Source organism: Crotalus tigris, unplaced genomic scaffold (assembly GCF_016545835.1).
Source record: "Crotalus tigris isolate CLP2741 ecotype Arizona unplaced genomic scaffold, ASM1654583v1 scf7180000019550.566604, whole genome shotgun sequence".
In the NCBI taxonomy this organism is placed as follows: Eukaryota; Metazoa; Chordata; class Lepidosauria; order Squamata; family Viperidae; genus Crotalus; species Crotalus tigris.
Genome location: NW_024097590.1, coordinates 138,442 through 165,258, shown reverse-complemented (window position 1 = coordinate 165,258; position 26,817 = coordinate 138,442). Strand labels below are relative to the sequence as shown.

The 26,817-nt window shown below is 38.7% G+C and overlaps 1 protein-coding gene across 2 annotated transcripts in view; it reads right to left on the bottom strand.

The window, feature by feature from the left end:
• MDGA2 (MAM domain containing glycosylphosphatidylinositol anchor 2) overlaps positions 1-26,817 on the bottom strand; it is a 376,726-nt gene that overhangs the window by 256,789 nt on the left and 93,120 nt on the right. For both annotated transcript variants that reach the window (XM_039363106.1, XM_039363107.1), the window contains 2 exons: positions 19,746-19,878; positions 1,718-1,987 (listed from right to left, as the gene is read on the bottom strand). In XM_039363106.1, the coding sequence (XP_039219040.1) occupies positions 1,718-1,987; positions 19,746-19,776 (301 nt within the window). In that variant the 5' untranslated portion in view covers positions 19,777-19,878. The remainder of the gene's footprint in view (positions 1-1,717; positions 1,988-19,745; positions 19,879-26,817) is intronic.

The window sequence follows — 26,817 nt, the reverse complement described above, 5'->3', positions numbered from 1 at the left end:
AAAGAGCAAATCAAGAGACTCCAAGGCATGAAATAGTCATAACAGGAGAGAAGAACACATAACTGCATAAATCTACATTGCCATTAAGTGCCTTAAGTGCCTCATTGCAGAGTCATCATGAAGGGTGTTTTTGCTTTTGTGCCAAGTGGGATGGAGGTGAGGAACAAACATATTTAGCACAATCACACAGTCTACAAAAATGGGAAAAGTAAAAAAAAAAATGAAATGCTGCTGTATTATGGCATAAAACAATACCCAGAAAGAGCAGAAACCGTATCTTGATCACTTTGGGAAAGAAGAATCCCCTGCAGATTACTTTAGAAATATTTTCAAATAGTCTTATGAAATTTGCAGGCAAGTAACCCCAACTTCAGGCTTGTAAGATAGCAAACCAGGAATGCTTTAAAGCTGATGTTGTTAAATTGCCTTCATGCAAGAGAGGAAAAAAAATGTCTGGAGGACAACCTTGCAGTGATCTGTTGGTCTTAGATGAGAAAGCTGCAGTTCACCCCCATATCAGTGCAACAGCAACAACCAAATCCTGTTGCTTATTATGTTAACCTGAGTATGAAGATTCCATAAAATTAAAATATCAACCAGAATATATTGGCCATAGTGATGCAAAATAATAGTGCATATACTCTCCATGCAGAAAATCTCAATTTCAATCTTCATCATCTTCTAGTAGTTTTATTAAAACATTGGCCTAAAATCTTGGAAGGCTACTGCCAGATGATATGGCTCAAATAGTCTTGGATATACAGTATTATTGACCTATTCAATTTACCCTACCTTTCCATTAAAAAGAGCAAAAAGGATAACATGATTCTTTAAAATTAATACTAAAGATGATTAATAATTGGATGTCTAGCAAAAGAGGTGCAATATTCCATTGGATAGAATTTTGTCATAGGGGTATTTCTGAGAAGATTTCCCTGCAAGTTTTAACATATAGACAAATTCAAATGGGAAAGAAACTCCCTTGGATGGTCAGTTCAAGTCACTTACAGATTTAAATTGTGCCTATTAAGTAATTAACAACCACTGCAAACCTTTCAATATGTGATCCTGCTACCTTGCACCAGCTAGCAGTCTTATCTGGGGTAGTCTCAGGTGAAGCATGTTTGAACAATCTGGACAAGATCTAACCAAAGTGTAGACTTGTATGATAGCTTCTTGCATTACTAAACACAACTCTTTGTGGATAATCTGTCTCTATAAGTAAGTAGAAATCAACAACATCACTTATGTACATAGACTTAAAAAAACAAAACAAAAAAACCTTAAAACATAACTGCATATTTGTTCTCATGAATATGTTCTAGTAAAAAGAAGTTGAAGGGTTTATTAGCAATAGCACATTAGCAATAGCACTCAGATTTATATACCACTTCACAGTGCTTTACACCCCCCTCTAAGTGGTTTCCAAAGTCAGCACATTATCCCCAACAATCTGGATCCTCATTTTACTGATCTTAGAAGGATGGAAGGCTGAGACAGCCTTGAGCTGGTGAGGATCGAACCCCAGATAGTCAACAGAATTAGCCTGCCATACTGCATTCTAACCACTATGCCACCACGGCTCAGTACATGATATTAAGAGATTAAAAGACTTAAGATCATGTAATTGGACTGGAATTCATAGTAAAATCCAGTCCAATTGTTGCACTGCTAGTTAATCTGATGATAAATAAGTATAATCCAAGAAAACTCTTACCTCGGACAATGATGTTGGTGGACTTCTTTGCTGGATTCCCCACATTGTTGTTGGCAATGCAACTATAGGTGCCAGCATCATCAGAATTGATAGCAGGGATGGTCAATGTCCCACCTTTCAGTATTATCTTCTCAGGTAAAGTACCAACAGATCTTACCCAGGTTAGGGTTGGGAGTGGCTCACCGCCTGTTGTGACACAAACCAAAGTGATGGCTTCTCCAGGGTTCACCACAATGGGATCATCCACCAAAAGCTTGATTGAAGGAGAAGCTGTAAACAGACCACAATGATAAATCACTCCTGGTTCACCATTAATAATAAAGAGTTAGATATTATTGAATAGGGCAAGGTAACATTGAATTTGGTTCTTAAAATATATCTTCAAGTGCATGAGGATCTAAAATAATCTCTTGCCTGAAACTCATTAAAACAACTATGTCATTTCCCAAGACCATACAGCTGATTAAATGTGTTGCAGACCAGATATATCTTCATACCATTCTCCATTCATCAATGTAATGCACAGCCCTATCACTAATTCCAACATGATTGTATTGTGAGAAATGCCCCTGAATTTATATGTCTGAGATACTAGTAGCCTCTCCTTACCTGCAAGCATGTGAATGTTTTAGCTCAGTAACATTTCACATATATTTACTGATCAGGAGGGGGGGGGGAATCCTAGACAGATACAAAATCTTTGAATGGTATAGATACAATGCTAATGAAAGGATCAATAACTCTTTATGGAAGAAAAAAATCACAGGCAAGGAGACTCTAGTACAAATTAATTTTCAGGGGATGCCTGTTCAACCTTCACCTGAAGGGCTCCACAAAGGGAGAACCATCACCATTCAAGGTTATTGGTTTCAGTGGCAAGTTGCTCTTACTGTCAATATCCTTCTTCTCAGTAACTTGAGCTTATTAAATTTAGTCCTGTCTCTGGATAAACTGAAAAGGAGCATTTGCCCTCTCCTACATGACAAACCTTCAAGCTTTTGAGGGTGATATTGTATTCCTTTTCTTTTCCAGCTACTGGCTCTGCTTCCAGTCCCTTCACACTTTCCTCATAAGATTTATTTTCTTACATTGCCTTTATTTTCTTTCCCTGAATTCATGCTGCTGTTCCTGCTCAGGCTGTGCAAGCTTTGATATTCAATGGCGATTCAACAAAAACATTCAATTGAAAGCAGTCCAACAAAAAGGCAGTCTGAGGGAAATGGGTGGTTTAGAAATATGAAATAGAAATAAATAAAATAAATAAAAGCAATGCAACACTCTCTGCTATTGCTAAAAGCAAAAGCAAAGCAGCTGTACTGCTCTCTATTAAGTGTTCCTCCACCTGTTTCTATAGCCAGAAGAGGCATCCAAGTGACACAGAGTTCCTTAAGGCAAACTGCATCTTGCAGAAGCAAATCCAACCTCTTCCTCACAGGCCTAATTCCTACATCCTTCTATTTGCTTACTTACTTATTAGAATTATAAGATCATGGAGTTAAGCACTGAAGTCTAATCACAGGTGTCTTCATCCAATTAGGATTGCTGGCACACATACATACAGTGATGTCATGATGCAAATTACAGTTTTGCAGGCAAACTCTGCCCACAGCCTGGAGTTTAATCCTGACAGGGCTCAGATTGATTCAGCCTTTCATCCTTCTGAGGTTGGAACAATGAGGACCCAGATTATTGGGAGAAATATGCAAATAATGCTTACATTGTAAACTGCCCAGAGAGTGCTGTAAAGCATTATGGGGAGATATTCCTAATGTCCAACTCAAGTAGGGAATTTACATTCATTACATCATGATGTGGGGCCATCTTTCTGTATCTGCCTGTCCTACCAGATCAGATAAGGTAGGGTAAGCATGTTCTATGTTCCTTCTCTATAATTTTGCCTCCTAGTGGGATCTTAGAAGTATGTCTTTTCTGTGGCTGCCCATACTTTATGGAAAACCTTCCCCTCAGTGAGTTGGTAGGTCCTCACCTTCTTATTCTTCCAAAAGGTCATCAAGATCTGGCTTTTTACCCAAGCTCTGGGATAGAATGAGAATATATGGAGTTGGCTGTAGGGCATCCCAAAAGGACCACTGAGGAGCCAGATTTTTATTTTTATAGTTTATGATTTTATAGTTACTAGATTGTATTGTTGTAACCTGCGCAGAGTTAGGTTTAAGATGGATGGTCATATAAATCTTTTAAATAAGTAAATAACAATGTCATGGCTCATATTTTGTCACTTACACAGGTTGTTCCCCCGTATATGGTTCAACTCTTGAACACTACAGGAATTCAAATCCCAAAGCATTGCTGAGAGATATCTGCCTAGCTTCTGTTTCAACATACCCCAGCAAAGAGATGTCTATAACCAGCTATTTAAAGCATTTATTAAATTCTTGAAGTGACTCACACAGATCAATAATATGCCCTTCTTTGCCCTCAGACTTAACAGCCAACAGTGATTTCTGCATGACACACCAAACTTTAAACTATTTGATTGTATTTGTATGAAACTACTTTATAGTTCAGTGTCATTCAAACCTGCAAATGAGGCTTTTTGAGTAACCCTTGATTAAATTAACCACAGGCAAGTAGTTGGAACATAATGGGAAAAAATGGGATCAAGAAGGAGGGAAAAAACAGAAGCTCAGGTAAGTTACAGTTCTTGAAATGACTAGCTGGAGCAAAAATCTTCAGTAGACTAATATAGCTGTTCTCCAAGTAGGAAAGGAAGAATCATTCGCCTTCTCTCTCCATTTGTTACCAATCCTGCCGAAAAGGTTGCTGTTGTTGCTAGATGAAAAGAAAGACAGGTCATCTTAGCAAAAACAATAATTTGTGAGGCCAGAAGACAAAAAAAGCAGTGTGTGACAAATTAGGAACAAGCATTGTCTGACGCACATTGTTGGCTTGATGGCTGAATTGTGCTGTTTTCTTTAGGAAGAAACATGGCTTTGAAGGTTAGGGTCTGCCTCAACCAATGCCCAGAAAGACACATTCTTCTCAATGGCCATATTGTGGCACCTTCCTACCTCCATTCTGTGTGGCTTGTGCCCTTTCTAAAAATGCTGTGCCACAAGCACACTAGACTGTTACAAAGAAGAGCTCAAAAGGCTGGAGAACAAAAGATAGTGCCCAGCGGAAAACCACAGCTTTGCTCAGTTTAATGGATCTCAGAATGCTTCAGTTGAAAGCTTGTTGTGTGTCGGGGAAGGAGGGGTCAAAGAGGGCCACAGTAAAAAAAAAAAGACTGCCTGGTGCCTATTTCATCCTAAAGCACTCAGAAATAACAACCATAGGGAATAATGATAGATGGCATGTCTTGGAGGGAGAAAATATGTACAAAGGGCCTAAGAGGTCTAGCTAACACTAAGTAAACAGGAAGACAACATGCATACAAACACACACACACACACACACAAGCCAAAATCATGCCATTATATCCTCAAAGCAAGAAAGGCCTGTCCAAAGGCACACAAATCAAAGAAAGACAATAGACCTGATTCATTTAGAAACTCTGATACAAAATCTTCTGATGACAACACAACCGTGTTGAAGCATTGCCACTTGGATTACTCATGAGGAAATCTGTGATAAAAAAAGTCAAGATGGCAGCCAGAATAGTGTGCTTGATGTTCTGCCTGTAGTTTATGTGTGTTGCTTTTTTGAGATGAAAACTGAGGTATATATGCAATAAAAGAAGGACTAAATAGTAAGCAGGTAGATTTCCAGAACGGAGGGAATGAATCCCAGAGGATAAGAGGAAACTCAGTCTGGATATTATGTGTGAGAGAAAGGGAATGAAGACAGCCTCTTGCTAACAGTTCACAGAGTATGTTTTAGATGCAGATTGTCAAATCCTCAGTTTGGCAAGATTGATGTCAGACCCAAACCCAAGAATGATATGTGGTGAATCTTCCAAGTTTCCATCCTTATTGTTTAATATCTATAGATTGGTGCTGGAGAATGTTCCTGCATATTCCTTGGTTATCCCAAAGATGTTTTTTTTTCATGAGGCAACTGGACTTTCTTGTTTTTCTTTGAAGATATTTCACTTCCCATCCAACTCTGACTGACACACAGCTGGTCATTTGTATTCTTTTAGAGAGTCATTGAGGCCACCTGGAGTTTATCTGTGTTGTCAGGGTCACCTGAGTAGTGCAAATGGGTGTGGAGCCTTCTTGGAACTGTTGAAAGGTCTGTGTTGTAGACTAAAGATAAATGATGTTATATTTCCCCCGCTCTGTTGAGAGAGGGCTGTTCAATTTTGACATAGTTGGCCTCTTTCAAACCAGCAGTCCTCTCTGTCCAAAATGTGGACTTTGCTGTCTTTGAAAGAGTGCCCTTTGTATTTTAAATGCAGGTGGGCTGCTGACTCTTGTCCTGATAGGTTTGTTCTTCTATGTTGTGCCATACATTTATGGAGTGGTTATTTTGTTTCCCCAGGTACAGATCTGCATATGGCTCACTACGTTGTACTGCATATATCACATTGCTCAGTTTGTGTCCTGCTCTTTTATCTTTCAGGTGGACAAGCTTCTGCCTTAGTGTATCCTTGGGTTTGAAGTGTGCATGTATGTTGTGTTGGCTGAAGATCCTCCTGAGCTTTTCCAATATTCCTGCAACATATGGAATTACTACATTGCTTCATTTATTGTTTTCTTCTTTGACTGTTATGGAGGAGCTTCTTCTGGGTCTTTTGGGGGATTTGATAAGGCTCTCTTGGGATAGTCACAAGTTCTGAAGGCTTCCTTAATGTGTTTTAGTTCTTTTTCTTTCCCATCTTTCCTGGTAGACAGGCCTTCAACTTAGTATTGAAGGGTTCCAATAACTTCCATTTTGTGCTCCAGTGGGTGGTGAGAATCAAAATGTAAATATTGATCTGTGTATATGGGTTTCTGTAAACTTCAGTATTGAGGCTTTGGGAGAGGGATACAACATCATTTATCTCTATTCTATAACACAGTGTTTTCAATAGTTCCAAGAAGGTTCCACACCCATTTGCACTACTCTGGTGAACCTGACTACACAGATAAACCTCCAGATGGCCTCTAAAAGAATGCAAATGACCAGCTGCCTGCAAGGAGTATAAATCTTCCATTCCTCACCATCCAGTCAGAGCTGAAGAAACTTCTTAGATGAGAAGCAAAATGTCTTCAAAGAAAACAAGGAAGTCCAGTTGCCTTGTGAAAAAAAAAAACTTCTTTTGGACAACTATGACCTAGATGAAAGAGAATCTCCATAGATATTCCTTGGATAGCAAAGGTGACCAATAAGCAAGTACTGGAGTGCATAACACCAGATAAGCCATTGGAAAGAAAAAATCACAAAACTATGTCTTGCGTATTTTGGTCATGTCATATGGAGAAATTCACTGGAGAAAGCAATTACATTTGGAAGAGTTAGTAGCAAAAGGAAACCAGACCACCAAACAACATGGTGGCTGAATACCCTCAAAGCTGATACTAGCCAGAGTATAGAAAAAAAATCAAAGAAAAGTACAAGATCAGAAGAAGTGGAAAGACCTGGCCCATAGAATCACCAAGAGTCAGACACAACTGAATGGATAACATGATCATCATCGTCACCTATAGACTGAGAACTCTACTATCTGCATCTGCAATATACGCTGGACTAAATGACCTCTAAAGTCCCTTACAGGAAATCATTCAATTTATTTGCTGCACCTACAAATAGAAATAGAATGACTGTGGGAAAAGACAGCAAAGGTAGTATATATAATAATAGGCACCTGGAGTACAATCTCAAAACAGTCTGAACAACACTTGAACACCACTGACATTCACAAAATCATCATCAGTCAGTTGCAAAAAGCAGCTTTACTCAGAACAGCTCACATCCTGCAACACCATCAAACATCCACATCTGCCTGTCTCAGGTCCTTGGGAAGGACTTGATAGATGGACAAAAATGCTAAATCTAACTTAAACATCTGGCTGACTATGCGATGAACTATAATAAGTAGATAAAAATGCAAAATCCATACCTTTAATAGCATCAATAATCCACTTCTGCCAATCCCAGGCTCTTGGGAAGGACTCGATAGTTGGATAAAAATGTCAAATCCATTCTGAACATCTGGCTGACTGTGTGTGAACCATAATAATAAATCACTATGGTGATTTTGTTTCATTTGTGCAATTTTCCTGTAAAGTAGACTGGTATGTTTACTGATATATTATAGATGGGAGGCTGTGGCTAAAGATGCTTCCCAAAGGCCATTTTGTTGGAAGTATATTTAGGCTAGCCTTCTTCTGCAGCATCTCCCAAACCATTTTAGTTAGGGATGGTAAAAGTTAAAGTCCAAGAGCCCTGAAGGGTTCCCACTGCCTCATATTTCTTGCTTCTTAATGTTTAGCCAGCATATATTTTTCCTCAACGGGAGAGGCACCCTGAATGAACAGCAATGGCGCCAGTTAGAGAAAACAGCAGCATCGTGCAGTTTGCGATCCACTGTGATACCTCTGCTTGCCAGACAGAAGGCCAGATCTCTTATTAATGTTAGCAGTAATTGCCTCTGACACGGAGCATATGCAGAGGCCAAAGAGCTGCCCCTGCTCCGGCATCTGACATCCGCTGAGCAGCATATCAAGGAAAGAAAGCTTAGCAGTGGATAGATTTGAGAGGTTTGGAAAGATTCCCCAGTAGAGCTAACGGGGGTGCCTGGGCATCAATCAAAAGAGGCAGGGTGGGGACCCGCTTCATTTTTACATGAACAACTGTCAAGAGAGCAACAGAACAACAAGACACCAGAGACAGTATTTGTGCCATATTAGCAAATGCAGGCCTAAACAGCTGAGCTGGCACCATTACATTAAACCAGATTGTCAAATTAACCCATTTTCTGCATTATTAGAATATATTCCAAGTCACAAAATAGGGTAAGTCACCAAAAACAAATGTACAATCCAGCTAAGCAATGTGGTTTTGATTTGTTATATTTTTGCCCTTGTCCTTCCAAGTCAGTTCCATACCATTTCCCATTTAATATGTTCATGATGAGCACAATTTGCTTTGTTTTTTTTTAATGTGTTTTCCAAATGTTTATCCTCATGGTACATTTCTTTTGATAAAAAAGGCAGAATTGTGTAGAACTATTCTGAAAAAGAAGCTATAATGTTTGCACTAAAATCTTTGCCATGAATAAAAGTGAAACTTTTTACAAAGATACATTCCTCTCTCTCTCCCTCTCCCCCCCCTCTCTCTCTCTCTCTCTCTCCATATACTGTAAATATTGATGTAGAGTCACAAAAGGTAAAGATCAAGGTTTCCCCTGTACAGTCGTGTCTGACACTAGCAGTGGTGCTACATCTCCATTTCTTAGCTGATGGAGCCAACATCGTCTGAAAACATTTCTGTGGTTATATAGCCAGCATGCTGTGACCTTCCCACCAAAGTGGTACTTATTTATCTACTTGCATTTTCATGCTTTTGAACTGCTAAGTTAGCTGGGGCAAGTAATGGGAGCTCATCCCAGCTTGTGTCTGTCAAGTCTCAAACCTGGGCTGTCAGCTTTTCAGCTGACAAGCTCAGGGTATTTAAGCACTAGCCATTGAGCAGTATTTCTTAATTTTTCCTCTGATTTTGTTACATAGCACAGAGGTTCTTGGAAAATATAATTCTCCAGTAAAAGGGCACAGAAGCTCCAGAAGCTATATATAATTTTTAAGGAATTACATTCTAGGAAGCTTTTATTGATAAAGTATTGAAAGGCTAAAGAAGCAGAAATATCAGGGCTGGAATGAATATATAAATAATATTCAAACTTTTTTCAGTAGATAGTTGAAAGATATTTCACTACTTCTATGGTGTCCTTATCCATGCCCCTAGATGTCTTTAGATCCCTGAATTCTCATATGACATCATCATCTTTTCTTTTAATGCTAGAAATTATAATCACAATACATTTGGGGAAATCTAGTTGGAGACGGCTATGATATAGGATCCTCCTATATCCTAGCATGTCTCCATTTGAGGGGATTTTTTTTTTCCTTTTGAGAGAAATGGAGATTACCACATCAGAAGAATGAGAGAGCCAACCCAATGGTCAACAGTCAAATGACATATTTTCTTACCAATTAAAGGCTGGGTATGTCAGTAATTTGTTATTTAAAAAAACAAATTCCATAATAATAATAATAATAATAATAATAATAATAATAATTGTACAGTTTATTCTTCTTATTTAAAAAAACCTATGTCAAGCTATGAAGACTGCTTGCATTAGAACTGCCTTGCTGCTTCTAGCTTACCTACAGTTGTGAGGGGAGAAGGGAAGGTTTGGAATGCACAGGTGGATTCTATCAGATGGGAACAAAGAGGAATGTTGTGGAGAACAGAAACAGAAGCATAACAACTGCCTGAAGATTAATTGAACACTGTGACCTGACCTGACCTGATCTGTCAGAGAGGGGAGGGAAAGTTTTACTCTTTTACTTATCTTTTTCCCACCATATTGCCTGACCTGGTTTTCTATTCAATAGTGTCAGTATGCTGTTTCCAATAAAGTCTTACATTAGAGATCTAAATGGCTCTGGTATATTTACTTCGTTGGGATCCTTAGCCAGAATCTTTATACTCTAATCTTTTTATTATTATTATTTTCCTTAACTGAAAATTAAAGGAGTTTCAGAGCTAAGCAACTTCTTGTTGCTTGATAATCTGAAGAAATAATATCTCCACTGTACAGCCATACACAAGCAATACATCTGCATGGATATACTGCTCAAACTATATTAAAACCATTTTTTAAAATGTGCCGCTAGTGGATGATCTTCTACTTTTTTTTTAAGAACATTTTGATTAAACATCCTGATTCTGAATCAAGAGAATGAAAGCCAGGGCAACTTTTTTTCAATCTGGATAGCGAAGAGACTGTGGTACAAATGCATTGCACATGGCACCACTTTTCAGGGGATCACACTTTCTAAAGGAACCTATCAGAATCTTTCATCCATAGCATCACAAGAACAACTGCAATCTCAGTAGAAGAGCAATCTATTCAATTCGCCTGCACCTGTATTTTCAAAACAAGTGTTAAAAAGGAGTCTAGTGGAACTTTTTTGAACAAATAAATTTTATTAATAATATATTAGTCTGCAAAGCTGCTGGACTATCATCAATCCCCTTCTATAAAACAAGTGGTAAGCTCTCATGTGAAACATCATCTAAGCTCAGCAGAGGCAAGAGGGGCACAAAGGTTGTAGATCTTGCTTGCTGGGGTCAGCTGAGAGCCACTGACCCTAAAGATCCAATTAAAACCATCTATCACTCTTGAGCACTTTCTAGTAAGGAAGGATGAGAAGATGGTCACAAGTTAAGATCTCTCTTGTCTATTCAGGAGAAACCAACGGAAAAAATACATGCCACCATTCTTACACTTGAAAATATGTAGCAGACACATATTCGAAGACAAAAAAGAAGAGGGAAGGAGGGAGGGATGAAGGAAGGAGTACAAGGCAAAAGTACACATAACATAATAGTTACTACAGGAAAATTTGCAGGTACCCACAGAAGGAATGAGAATGAGATGGCTGGATGGAGTCACTGAAGCAGTAGGTGTGAACTTAAATGGACTCCAGAAAATGGTAGAGGACAGGAAGACCTGGAGGAACATTGTCCATGGGGTCACAATGGGTCGGACACAACTTCACAATTAACAACAACAACAACAGAAGGAAAAGAGTATCTCAGAATGCAGTGAAATGTACCCAGACAAGTGCATTTTTTTTTGTTGTTGTTTCTGTTGAGTTGATTAACAAAGAGGATCTGTAGTCAGTATAGTCCATTCATTTAAAAAAATACTATTAGGCAACTTAAAAAGTACAATGCTTTTTACAAACAAGAAAATACATTTTTTTAAAAAAAACTATGCTTTTATTGGGTCTTATCCAGATAACTTTCATGTTGCAAATCACTATCTGTGAAAGTGATTTGTGCTTGTGTTGAAATGAAGCAAATACTGAATACCACAAGGTGAGACAGTGTAAATCAGAACCATCCATTTCTACTTCCCAGGATATAAAGTGTTTTTGTTGATTCATTTAACTTCTCTTGCTGCCATAGTCATCAGATTCTATAATCCCAGGAATATTTTAGATAAGGAGAGGGAAACATTTTATACCTAGAAGCTGCCAGGACCTTTCACTAAGTGCTTTTGTGATCTAGGGCAATTACGGGTAGTCCTCAACTTACAACAGTTCATTTAGTGATTGTTCAAAGTTACAACAGCATCAAAAAGTGACATGATTGTTTTTCACACTTGCGACCTTGCAGCATCCATATGATCACATGATCAAAATTCAGATGCTTGACAGCTGACTCGTATTTATGACAGCTGCAGTGTCCCAGGGTCATGTGATCACCTTTCGTGATCTGACAAGCAAAGTAAATGGGAAAGCAGAATTTACTTAACAACCATGTTGCTAACTTAACAACTGCAGTGATTCACTTAACAACTGTGGCAAGAAAGATCATAAAATGGGGCAAAAAGCATTTAAAAATGTCTCACTTAGCAACAGAAATTTTGGGCTCAATTGTGGTCATAAGTCAAGGACTACCTGTTTATCCCATATCTGGCCAACTTTCTTCTCTTCTCTCCTTGTCCCAATTCACCATTTTCATGACTGCTTACATTTAACTTCCATTGACCAGCAGGAAGTCAATGTTCTTTCCCTTACTTTTCCTTTGGGGGAAAACATAACTAAGACAAATTATCAACAGATAGCCCGAATCTGCAAAGATGAAGTCAGGAAAGCAAAGACTCAGAATGAACAAAGACTTGCAACAAAAATTAAAGATAATAAAACAAAGTTTTTTTTCACATATAAATAACAAAAAAAAAAAAAAAAAAAAAAATCAAGGAAACAGTCCGTCCACTAAAGAGAGAAGATGGCAAGGAAGTAACAGGCAATAGAGAGAAACCAGAGCTGCATAACTCATTTTTTGCACCAGTCTTCACACAAAAACAAACTATAGCCCAATCTACCAAAAACATAACTGTAAAAGACAAACTAGAAATAAAAATTAAAATAAACAAGAAAATGGTAAAAAAACACATGTGACCTTGATGAATATAAATTGTTCTGCAGGAGCTGGCAGTTGTTATCTCAGAACTATTGTACCGTATTTTTAAAAAATCCTGGAGCACCTGGAAACTATCAGATTGGAAGGATTGTAAAAGAGCTGATGTGGTTCCAATCTTTTTTTAAAAAAAAAAAAGTGGGGGGGATCAACCCAGGAAACTACAGAACAATCAGCCTAACATCAATACCTGGGAAGATATTGGAAAAAAATAATCAAACAGATCTGTGAACATGTAGAAACAAATAAAGTTATAACTAATAGCCAGCACAGGTTTGTTAAAAACAGATCATGCCAAACGAATCTTATTTCATTTTTTGACAAAAGTGACTAAATTAGTAGAACAGCAAAATGCTGTAGACATAGTATATTTAGACTTGAGCAAGGTATTTGACAAAGTAGAACACAACCTACTTCTTGGTAAGCTAGAAAAATGTGGGATAGACAGTATCACCACCAGATGGATTTGTAACTGGCTGATAAACTGTACTCAACCTTAATGGTACTACATCTACATGGAGGAAAGTAAGCAATGGGGTACCACAAGGTTCTGTATTAGGCCCAGTACTCTTCTATATCTTCCTGAATGACTTAGATGAGGGAATAGAAGGGGAACTCATCAAATTTGCAGATGACACTAAGCTGGCAAGAATAGCCAACACCTCAGAAGATAAGCTCAGGATCCAAAAAGATATAGACAGACTTGAACAATGGGCCCTATCCAACAAAATGAATTTTAATGTAGAGAAAGCAAAGTTTTACACCAAGGCAGGAACAACCAAAGGTACAAGTACAGATTAGGCAAAACCTGGCTCAAAAATTGTAACTGTGAGGGGGACCTTGGAGTCCTATTGGACAATCATTTAACATGAGCCAGCAGCAGCCAAAAAAGCTAACACAATCATTGTCTGTATAAACAAAATCATGTGAAGTATTAGTATCACTTTATAAAGTCTTAGTAAGACCACACCCGGAATACTGTATCCAGTTTTAGTCATCACATTACAGAAAAGATGTTGAGACTTTGGAAAAAGTGCAAAGAAATTGAGTATGGCAGTGACATGATAGCAGTATTCCAGTATTTGAGGGGTTGCCACAAAGAAGAGGGGGTCAACTTATCTTCCAAAACACCAAAAGGCAAGACAAGAAATAATGAATGGAAACTAATTAAGGAGAGATGCAAGCTAGAATTAAGGAGAAACTTCCTAACAGTGAAGGCAATTAACCAATGGAACAGCTTGCCTCCAGAAATTGTGGCTGCTTCATCACTGGAGGTTTTTAAGAAAAGACTGGACAGTCACTTGCCTGGAATGGTATAGGATCTCCTCCTTGAGCAAGGGGTTGGACTAGAAGACCTCCAAGGTCCCTTCCAGCTCTATTCTGATTGATTGATTGATTTAAGCAGTTAATAATAGCAATAGCACTTAGACTTATATACTGTTCTACAGCAGTTTATAGAATCAGCATAAGGCCCCCAACAATCTGGATCCTCATTTTACTGACCTCGGAAAGATGGAAGGCTGAGTCAATCTTGAACCAATCAGGATTAAACTCCTGGCAATGGGAAGCCTGCAATACTGTCATTGAGCCACCACAGCTTATTATTAATTATATATTAATATTCCAAGACAGGCAACCCATTATATTCTAGAAGGTGATGAACTATAATTCCTTGCATTGCTAGGCCAATGCTGACAAAGTCCCATAAGGTGTGAACTCTTGCTACAGCTTGTAACCTTCTGTGCCCTTGCACTACATCAAAAACCTTCAAGTGATAAACAATAGTCTCCTTCTGCAAATATTTATGATATAATTAAATGACTACATTTTAAACCATGTATGTCAGGCCTTTTGGCTTCCCTAGGCCACATGAGTATGAAGAGAAATTGTCTTGAGCCAAATATATAATACATAGCACAGTTAATACATATAAATCATATAATAAGATTAAACATTTATGATCTTCTTGAACTGCATTACTAACTGTCCAGGATTGCACATGGCCCATGGGCCACAGGTTGGACATGCCTATTTTAAAGTATATTCATGACAGGTCACGGAAAAGATCCTTTGGCCAATTTGTCTATCTCCTTTTAATATGTGGAGAAAACAGCATGGGTTCAGAAAGGTAGATTTCTTTTATGCAGGATTTATGATGAAAAGGAACAAAAATTAATAGAGAAACATGGCAAAACAGTTCAGAATAAGAAATATCAGAAACTGAGAAAAACTAACTTTTATAGGAATGTTGCTGGATCATTCTTGGATAACTGATGCAGAATCAATTGTAAAGTCAAGTCCAACAGCTAAGCTGCAGCTGATCCTGGTGAATTAGGTAGGTGTAAATGAATCCAATTACACCTCTGTTTAGTATTGTAAAGCTCCATTATGCCTGATTTGTTTCTGATGGCATCTGCTTAATTGTTTTTTCTGATTAATTCAGAGAATCTTGACATTAGAAAACAACCACCTGATGGCTATGTTGCATACCCACAGCGTGCTTTCACACAACACATAAAGTAGAGCACACCTTCTTCCCTTGGAGCAATAAATGAACAACTATGACATACTGCTAATGGTTAGAATATGGATGAACAAAATGGGTGGGTGGTTTTCATCAGACATTTAGCATTAAAATGTATTCATACTATGCAGAAAGAGAAGAAGACATATACTGGAAGACAATCTTTGGTAAGGGATTATTTAAGACAACAAATTTTCCTTCCTTGAAATAGAGGAAGCCTGGAAGTAATGTGTTTTCTGATTCTTGTATTTGCAGAAACATGACAGATAATAGATGAAGGTGAGACACTCTGTAGCTTAGAAATGAACCCTGATAGATGAGTCTAACATAAACATTCAGAAGAAAAAGTCTATTCTGAGTTTCCAAATCAAGGCTGAAGCTTAATTGTGGATTTCAGTGACTAGCATATGGTTCTGGCCTTGGGACATTGCCAAATCATTATATATTTGTTATATTGACTCTTTGTACATGTGCCTTGTTGGTCAACAGACAGAGTAAATGAATCCTAAATAAAGTGAATTTTAGCTCTTAAAAAATCCAAAGGACAGTAGTTAGACAGTGTTTTTCAGCCTTAGGAACTTTAAGAAGTGTTCTGATTGGGAAATTCTGGGTGTTGAAATTCTTAAAGTTCCTAAGGTTGAGAAACTTTATCCAATACCCAAGCTGGCCAGAAAGTCTTCCATTTTCTGTACTTTAACACTTAAACTGTATAGTGATAATGAGAAAATATAGCTGTTTATTGAGATTCTATTTTTTTCAGTGCTTCTTCGAAAGAACATGTGATCACAGAATTCAGATATGAGAGAAACATCATCCTAGCAATGAGTACTGAGGCTTTTCAAATATCGAAGAACTGAAAAAAGAAGACACTTCAGCTATTTGGTGCAATGGATCATAAACACCCAACATCTGGCTTTTCAAAAAGGCCCGAAGCCAGAGTGATTTGTGATTCTGACTACTATAGAACAGACACCTGTCATTTAAGTACATTTTCCCCTCAATGCACTATATTTGCTTACATGGTTTTACATTGTTTGTGTTGTTGTTATCTTGCCTTTTCATACATACACAACTTAAAGCTATGAATATGCCTGATACTCCTGATTCCTATCAATCAAATATTTATTATAGTCATAGACCAGCATAAGAAGGGTGAAATACAAACAATAATTTTAGCAACTAAAGAATATAAACTACACAAAATTTTAAAAAAACCTTTAACATCTATATGTCTACATCTATATCTATATCTAATCTATCAAAAAAATCTTAAAAAAAACTAAAAAGGGGGTTAAAAAAACCCATAAAAATTAATATGTGGCTAACTAAATTTATCATAATACAAAATAGCCTGCCTTCTCTTTCCCCCACAATATTAATTCTGTGAAATGGGAAAGGCTGAGAGAAAGTGACTGGTCCATAGTCACCCTTTCATACCTAGGGTGAGACTAGAATTCACAGTCTCCTGGGTTTTAGGCCAGCACCTTCATCACTAATGCTGTTTTATGCTGTTTTAATTCTATGCCACCTCGAGATTTTGGATTTCACATCCTATAATTCTTAATATATCAATTTTAAGTAATTTTCCTGAATATTTGAATTATGTACTCACTAGGAATCAGTTCCCAAAAGACAACTCAGATAGGTTTTGTGTTATCCATATATTCTTCCCCTAACCTAGCTTTAGATCCTGGGTGGGGCCTTTCTTTCAAGTTGGAAGATTTCATACAGTACCTTTGTTTTTGTGACATACAAAGAAATCCAGAGAGAATAATTTTCTGGGAAAGCCAATATGCAATCTGCACTATGCAAAATCCAGATAACCTCCCAAATCTCACCTTAGGCACAAAGTAGAAAACTCATAAAAAGTTTCTCCTGGCAGCTTCCCTTTTTAGTTGTTTTGGGGCCTTTTCAGCTGGTAACTTGATGGCCACCCTCTTCTAAAAGTGTTGACATTTATGAACTTCTGTTTTTAAACAGTTAAGCAAGATGGGAGACTACTAGAAAATTCAAGCTATGTACATCCAATTGGGAAGGTTAAAAAAAAAATCTCAAAGCCAATGGCAAACCATTTCTTGTACTGTCACTTTGAAATCAACATGTTTATCAAGTCAGGAGTTCAGTCCATCCCAAAACAAAATATACTTTTATTTAACCCAGAATAACATTCAATCTAATAGCTGCTTATTAACAAAAAAATTCCTTCCCTTTCAATGAATGAAACCAAAAAGTCTTTTTAAGTCAGAGGATGGGTGGAAGGAAGAATCTGGTAAGTTTGGCTGATGGTTCATGTTTTGAACATCACATCTTTTCCAACGAAAACATTTTGTATCAATTATCTCAGGCTGGATTACAATAGCTGGGGAAGGTGAGATGAATTTACCAATCAGATTATTTAATGTATGCTATTCAAGACCCCATGTGGTCTGAATCAAAGCCATCTTAAGGGGCATTGTATGCACCACAGTATCATCTTTATTTCTGGACATTTACTTCTGGCTGGACTCTGAAGAGTTGCTAGCAATAGCTTAGTGGTGATAGTGATAGGAATGGTAAGAAAAAGCAATTTTCTAAAATATTTCATATCAACTTCCTTACAGATATAGAAATTTAAAGGCATAAAAAGTGAGAATATGTAATACAATGGAACTAAACAGCAGCAACTACCACAACAAATCAGGGTGATTTAAATCACTAGTCATGCAGACTTGATTAAATTATTTACATCACAATTTATTCATTAGTCAGGGAGATTCTATCATTATTTCTAGCAAAATTGCACTCTTGTTTGGTACTTCTTGAATACATACTCTTCCTCTGAGAAAAATGTAATTAAATTTCATTTTTGGTTGGTACATACCGTTTAAAGCAATTATTTAATCAAATTTTTGCAGATTAATTTTCAGGTGAAAATGGAATATAAACTTAATATTAAGCAAGAAGATAAATTATTTTTCTGCCCTGTAACAAATAAATCCTGTTATCTCCAGCTTCACCAAAACAGTTTGCTCCCCCACACACACAAAAAAAAAAAAAAGGAAAGGAAAGGAAAGGAAAGGAAAGGAAAGACTATCCCAAAGGGCTGAAAGTGACCTTGAAGGTCTTATAATCCAACTTTCTGCCCCAAACAGAAGTCCTTATACCATCCTGGACAAGTGTTTGTCTAATCTTTTCTTGAAAATCTTCAACAATGGAGCATCCACAGTTCTGGGATCAACTGAAGCACGAAGGGAAAAATAGCAGTATCACTTCGATTTTATACCACTCCACAGGGTTGTATAGCACTCTCTGAGCAGTTTGCAATGTCACCAAATTGCCCCAAAGAATCTGGGTCCTTATTTTGTTGATCTTGGAAGAATGGGAAGTTAAGTCAATCTCGATCTCACTCAGGATTGAACTCCAGATTGTGGGCAGAATTTGCTTGCAATATTGCACTCTAACCACTGCACCATCAGGGCTTAGAGTTATGTCAGTGCATGTAGCTTCTTATGGCAAGGACAATTTAACACAAGAGTGATGTTCCATAGAGAGGGACATTGTAGAAACTCCCCTTTGTTGTTTCATTGAGTGAAACACAACATTCATCTTGCAGAATGTTCTTCTTCAACATTCCCCCAACTTTCAACTGGACTGGGCTCGTAGTTCTAATCCAGCCTTCTTGGTCATCATCCTAAATCTCCTTCTGATCTCATCCCATCCCATCTCATCCCATCTCAGGCATTTGTAAACAATCTTAATATCTGTCTTGAAATCATGTTTGAAAAAGATACCTAAGTATAACCCTGATCGCATTCAGAGACAGTTGTAATGGCTCCATCCTATGAAAGGAAATGTGAAAAAAAGTCATGTATGGATGAATGGATGATAGATACAGTATACTGGCTGGATAATTCTGGGAACTGAAGTCCACACAACTTAAAGTTGCCAAGGTTGAGGAACACTGAGATAGAGAATGAATAGGTAGCAGTAGAAAAAGTAGCAAGGGAAAAATATTAGTTAAGGTATCTTACAATAATAACTAACTTCAGAAGTTTATTAAAGTGCACAGTATTATATTTACTTATTCAGTTTGTATGGATGCTCATTTCAAATAGTGATTCTGGGAACAGTCTTAAAATAAATTAAAAACAATTTCTAATCATAAGTAGAAAACATAAAATACACAGCAACTGAGGAAGATGTCAGAATCAACAACTGTTAGCATAGTCAGGGCTCCAGTCCCTGACACATTACATAATAGTATTACTGTTATTGTATATGTAATACAGATGATTGAATAAGAACCAGTCTGTAGCATGGAAATGCAACAGAGATACGTCAGCATCATTTATTCATTATTTTACACCGCCCTTCTCCCAAAAAAGGTTTAATGCATAGGAGAGGAAAAAAGACCCAAAATACCTGTTTTGTTGGAAAGACGGAATGACACCATTTTGTCAGAAATATTGCAGACGTTCCTGACTGATGCAATGCAGCTGTAATTGGCATAGTCCTGAGGTCGAAGATTCTTCAGCTTTAAAATCTTGGTTTCACCCTGCAGCCAGCACAAGACAAGATTATTATTATATTTCAAGAAAGAACATGCAAGATAATACATGAAGGCACTCTAATCTAAAATGATAGCCATGTTGCAACTTTCTCCAATTTAGTATCTTCCAGATGTGTTCAAACAGCTACACATTTACAACTGCATCTCTCGATGCCAACATATCTGGTGGGCCTCAAGTTGTAGGACAATTACTTTGGCACAGTGTTTTTCAAAGATGATCAGAGGACTGGAGGCTAAAACATATAAAGAAAGGTTGCTGGAATTGGGTATGTCTAGTTTAATGAAAGGGTGACATGATAGCAGTGTACCAATATCTCAGGGGTTTCCACAAGGCAAGCTATTCTACAAAGCACCTGAAGGTAGGACAAGAAGCAACGGATGGAAGCCAATCAAGGAGAGAAGCAACCTAGAACTAAGGATAAATTTCCTGAGAGTTAGAACAATTAATCAATGGAACAACTTGCGTCCAGAAGTTGTGGGTTCTCCAACACTGGAAGTTTTTAAGGAGAGATTGGACAACCATTTGTCTGAAATGGTATAGGGCAGAGGTCTTCAAACTTGGCCCTTTTATGACTTGTGGACTTCAACTCCCAGAATTCCTCAGGCAGCATGCCTGGCTGAGGAATTCTGGGTTGAAATCCACAAATCATAAAAGGGCCAAGTTTGAAGACCCCTGGTATAGGGTTTCCTGCCTGAGAAGGGGGTTTGGACTAGAAGACCTCCAAGGTCCCTTCCAATTCTGTTATTCTATTCTATTCTATACTGGCAAATTTTAAGATGGACTTCAACTCCCACACTTCTCCATTATGGCTTGGGAATTCTGGAAATTGAAGTTCGCACATCTTAAAGTTGCCAAGTTTGAAAAACACTGCCTTAACATATCCCATCAAAATATGCATTGGCTCAATTGTTTTATTTCCAAGCAGATATTATTTTTCTTGCTTGTCTCTAACTGAAGTTTGGGGGAAGGTAGTCTACTCAACGGCACATCAGCACTGCAAATATCCCCCTTTTCCTTATTGTCCCTTTCCTATTATGTTAGTTTCCCTTCTTTAAAAAATGCTGTATTGAATAAGAGAGAGAAAGTTACTGGATTCAAACATCACACTAAACAATGGTTTGCTGTTACTATGGCTTTTTAACCCAATCATAATATTTTGTTTCACATGTAAGCCTAAGCCATTTAGAAACAATGACTTGGTGTTTAATCCAAAAGAAAACAAATTATTTAAGCAACCCAAAAGAAACAAACCACTTAGTATCTTAATGCAATGTGTGAACTAACTGCTAGCTTCCCTCTTGGATGGCTTATACTTTATAGCAGTTTTTGAGACATTTGATACAGCACAGGTAGTAAGAAATCTGTATTGTATACTAATTGGAAACATTTCTAAGACTGTGCAAACCTCACACAAGAGAAACCATGCATTACACTTGCAATATTTTGTGTTACATTTCCAGAATCCTTGCTCTGAGAAATTCTATTTCCCAATGTATCTGCTACAATTAAGTGTTATGGATATCGATTTCAAACTTCCCAAACATAGGAATCACCATTCCTCAGTGTAATTGTCAGCCTTCTTGCCAACCAATAGTGAATGTCAAAGCCTTGCAGGCCATGATTCAAGGGCACTGCTTCTGCTAAGCCAGTTTTACTGCAAGGATTTAGAAAAAAAAATTCTATAATTACAATATTTAAAATGTGGGCCATAGGTTCAGCACAATCAAAAGTCAATTTTTTAATCTTTTTTTATGCCTGAATGGGCTGAATGCTTCTTAATTTGAGGCAGGAGGAGAGATTAATATCTATGTATTGTTGTAGACTGTATGGTAGATGACCAGCTGTCTGCAAGAACTATAAATCCTTCTATTTTCCACCATCCAGTCAGAGCTGAAGAAACTTATTTGATGAGAAGTAAAACAAGAAAAACAAGAAAGTCCAGTTGCCTCGTGAAAAAGCACCACTGGGATAACTATGACCTGGATGACTAAGAATCTCCATAGACTGTATAGACTGTTACAGATCAGTTTAATATTAGGTTATTTTCTCCTGACCACGACTAATGGTACGCAGAGTGGCATCACCCCAATCTATATGACACCAGAGAAAGAAGCTATAAGGTCTTTGTGTGCAGATTGAAAACGGCAAGTTACCAGAAAAATTCTACTGAGAGAGTGAACAACAGTGAGGTATGTATTGCAAAAGGGCACTTTAATGAGCAGCAAGGAGTGATAAAACCCTCCTCAATATAAAGTGAGTTTATCAGTTTAAAAAAATCCTTCAAGAAGATGGAAGAGTGATCTCAGATTGTGACTATAGATGTACAATGTAATGTACCATTCTGGAAGGTAGGAAGATATGAGTAAGTTGTTCAGGAAGAGAGGAGTGTGTGTTTTTTGTTGGAAATATGACAAGCTATAATGAAATCTAGAGGAGAATCCAGAAATGGCATGAAGTTGAAGCCAGAATTCTTATTTAGTTGGCCAAAGGTAAAGGTAGAAGACTAGACATATGATGACGCCCTAGTCTTATATATCTATTTTCAGAACAAGGTTTCAACACAAGATACTGTATATGCAAGCCTGTAAAAACCTAGACCTGTTTCATGCTTGTATTAGAAGGGAAGTAATTCATTCCATTGGGATTTTTCATGGGTTTTTTTTCTTCCTTTTAATCCACAGGAACAATCTGTATTCATTTATATTTGTAAATTGCTTTGGACACACAGTCCCTTGATTTATGTAGCTTTTAATGTAAAATGCCTAGGAACTTATTTTAAATGCAAATTTCCTCCACAATCATTCCTTCTAATACTAATTTTTCCAGTGTAGGCTTTTAAGATGAACACTTCCCTGATGTAAGCTCTTTTTTGTACAGTAATATAGTTACTGCAGTCTACACAAAAGGCTTAGTGGGTTTTTGTTTAGGATGAAAGATAAACACAAGCATCATCTGATGTTAGTATCCAGGCAATTCAAAATCTGCCAACACAATCTGTCTCAGATAATTTTCCAGGTTTGATTTCAGACTCAAGTCACATACGGTTCAATATAAGTCCCAGATTCCAAGATTTGTGTAATTGATCATTTAACTTCACTTGGATATTAATCTTTTAGGCAGAGGAATTATTGATGAAGCATCCAATTTCTTAGCAATATCCAACCCTTGAAAGTTTTTTAAAACGGGGAGTGATTTTGGTGAATCCAGGTAACATAACTCTGAAGTTTTGAGAATGAGTTGGGCGGCCATTTAATTTTCTTAAATAAATAAAATACAACTGGTGTTTGGAAGACCCGTGCCTGTTTCTTGGATGTTCTGGTGCACAGATTCACCTTAGGCTGGGGGTGTGGAATCTGGTTCTATGAGAGACGATTGGAAAGAAGGAAGGATGTTCATAAGCTAAATTGTGCCCTGGCACTGTAGAAAGGAATTGGGAGGTGGAAAAGTGTTTACAGGGAAGTTCTCTCTTTTCTGTTTGATCATTGGGAGGAGAAAGTCTGCTGAAGACCCAGGCAGGTGAGTTAGTGCTAGAAATTGTATTTGCCTCAGTAGGCACAGATTCTTTTTTATGCCACTGATTTCATAACCAACTACAATGCAGCTGTGACCACAATGTTTGCACTCAATGGAGCTACGGCTGTACAAGAGAAAATCAGCAGGGGCACAGGTAAAGAAAAGGCAGAAGCAAGTCATCCAGGTCACACCAAATCAATTTTATTGACCTATGCATCTGCTTTGTACTCTGAAATGTACTATGCTGCTTTGAAGACTCAATGTACATTGCTTGTTGGATCTTTGGAAAGAGCTCAGGTTGAAACAGAGTTTGAACTATAGTAGTCCTTGACATAGAACCATTCATTTAGTGAGTGTTTGAAACTACAGCAACACTGAAAAAAAGTTACTTAAAACCTGTTCTTACACTTACAACTGTAACTGCATCCAAACAGTCACACAATCAAACTTTGGGTGCTTCACAATTAGCATCTATTTATAAAAGTTGCAGTATTCTATCAGCCTGACCTCAATACCTGGGAAGATTCTGGACAAGATAATCAAACAGCGAACACCTAGAGGCAAACAAAGTCATTACTAAAAGCCAAAAGTGGACTGTGACCCTGGATTAAAGTGGACGTAGAGGCCTATGTGAGAAGTTGCCATGTCTGTGCTATGGCCAAGCCCTGTACTGGAAAGCCTTTGGGTTTATTACAGACAGTAGCAGATCCAACCCGACCCTGGGAGGATATAGCCATGGATTTCATTGTAGATTTACCAAAGAACCGAGGGTACACGGTTATTTGGACCGTAATCGACCTGTTTTCCAAACAGGCCCATTTTGTTCCTTGTAAGGGACTACCGTCTGCTCGGCGATTGGTCAGGTTATTTATTGACCATATCTACCGGGCCCATGGTGTTCCTCGGCATATTATTTTGTTCTGATCCCTGAGTGGCCCCAGGGGGTCCCCTTGCCGTGTACACCCCAGGATTGGATGGCACGAGTGGAAGATCTGTGGGCTAAGGTTAAGGAAGCATTGGCCAAAGCAGGGGCGGCCACAAAGGCACAAGCTGATAAAAAAGGGCTGATCACAGGCCCTCTCAGGTGGGTGATTGGGTATACCTTTCCACCAAGTACCTACATTCGAGGGTGCCCTGTAAGAAGCTGGGTCCCAAGTACGTAGGTCCCTTCAAGGTGCTTCAGGTCATAAACCCGGTAGCCGTATGGTTATGACTACCTCGGGTCTTTGGAAAGGTGCACCCTATATTTCATGGGAGTCTGCTGAAGCCAGTAACGAGTCCCCCCAGGGGCCTGGCGGCCCAACCACCAGGCCCAGTTTCCGGCGACCAGTTCGAGATACAAGAAATTCTGGACTCCCGGAGCTGTCATGGACGAGTCCACTACTTGATGAGATGGAAAGGGTACCCTCTGTCGGAGGCATCGTGGGTGCGGAAGGAAGACGTCCATGCTCCGCGATTGGTGTGGGCCTTCCATCGCCAGCACCCTGGAAAACCAGGGGGAGGGGCCACAGAAGGGACCAATCGAATTGTCGCACACTCACCTGTCTCTGTTTGCCTTCCAGGAGGGGCCCTGGTAGAGGGGGCTGCCTATCAAGCCCCTGGGCTTGCCATGGGCCGGGAGATGGGGAGCATGTAGCCAGACGCCGCAGGTGCTGTCCTCAGAGGAGACAGAAGCCAGGAACACTCCTCCTACCAGCTGGACAAGGGACTAGATAAGCAGGACAAGGGAGGGATTGTGCCTTATCTTGGCTGCATCTCCCTTCCTCCAGCTGCCTCGTTATCAGAACAAATGGCTGGGACGGCAGAGGCTCCGTGGGTGTGTCTGGAGGGGGGGAAAGGGTGGTGCACTACGCCTATTATCCATACGGACCGGATGCTGGCTTGCTAAGTGGGGTGGGGTTGGTGGGTGGAGCACAACTATGTAAAGTACTGGGAGCATTTCACTCCCAGTGCTGACTTTTCTTTTGCATTAAAGTTTGCTGGTCACCTGTTCCTTCTGTGTTTGGAGTTTGTCAGCAGCTGGCAGAGGACAGCTGACACATGGGTTTGTCAAAAACAGATCATGCCAGACAAATCTTATTGCATTCTTTGACCAAGTGACAAAATTAGTGGATCATAGGAACGCTGTGGATATAATTTACTTGGACTTCAGTAAGGCATTTGATAAAGTAGATCACAACCTTGACAAGATAAAAAAATGTGGGGTAGACAGCATCACCACCAGATGGATCCGTAGCTGGCTGACCGGCCGTACTCAGCATGTGGTCCTCAATGGAACCACATCTACATAGAGGGACGTGTGTAGTGGGGTGCCCCAGGGCTCTGTTCTGGGCCCAGTGCTCTTCAACATCTTCATCAAAGATTTGGACGAGGGGATAGGTGGGGAACTCATCAAATTTGCAGACGACACCAAGCTGGCAGGAATAGCCAACACTCCAGAAGACAGGCTTAAGATACAGAAGGATCTGGACAGACTTGAACACTGGGCACTATCTAACAAAATAAAATTCAATGGTGAAAAAAGCAAGGTTCTACATTTAGGCAAGAAAAACCAAATGTACAGGTATAGTAGAGGGGGTATCTTGCTCAATTTTAGTAACTGTGAGAGGGACCTTGGAGTCCTAGTGGACAACCACATAAATATGAGCCAGCAGTGTGCTGCAACTGCCAAAAAGGCCAACACAGTGCTAGGCTGCATTAACAGAGGGATAGAATCAAGATCACGTGAAGTGTTAATACCACTTTACAATGCTTAGTAAGGCCATACTTGGAATACTGCATCCAGTTTTGGTCACTGCGATATAAAAAAGATGTTGAGACTCTAGAAAGGGTACAGAGAAGAGCAACAAAGATGATTAAGGGACTGGAGGCTAAAACATATAAGGAACGGTTGCTGGAATTGGGTATGTCTAGTTTAATGAAGAGAAGGACAAGGGGGGACATGATAACAGTGTTCCAATATCTCAGGGGCTGCCACAAAGAAGAGTCAAGCTATTTTCCAAAGCAGGACAAGAAGCAACGGATGGAAACTAATCAAGAAGAGAAGCAACCTAGAACTAAGGAGAAATTTCCTGACAGTTAGAGCAACTAACTGAACAACCTGCCTCCAGAAGCGGTGAATGCTCCAACACTGGAAGTTTTTAAGAAGAGACTGGACAGCCATTTGTCCAAAATGGTACAGGGTTTCCTGCCTGAGCAGGGGGTTGGACTAGATGACCTCCAAGGTCCATCATCATCATCATCATCATCATCATCATCATCATCATCATCATCATCATCATTATTATTATTATTATTATTATTATTATTATTATTATTCCAGGATCAGGTGATTGGCATTTGCAACCTTCCCAGTTGGCTTCCAACAAGCAAAGTTAATGGGGGAAGCTGGAAGATGTAATCTGAAGATG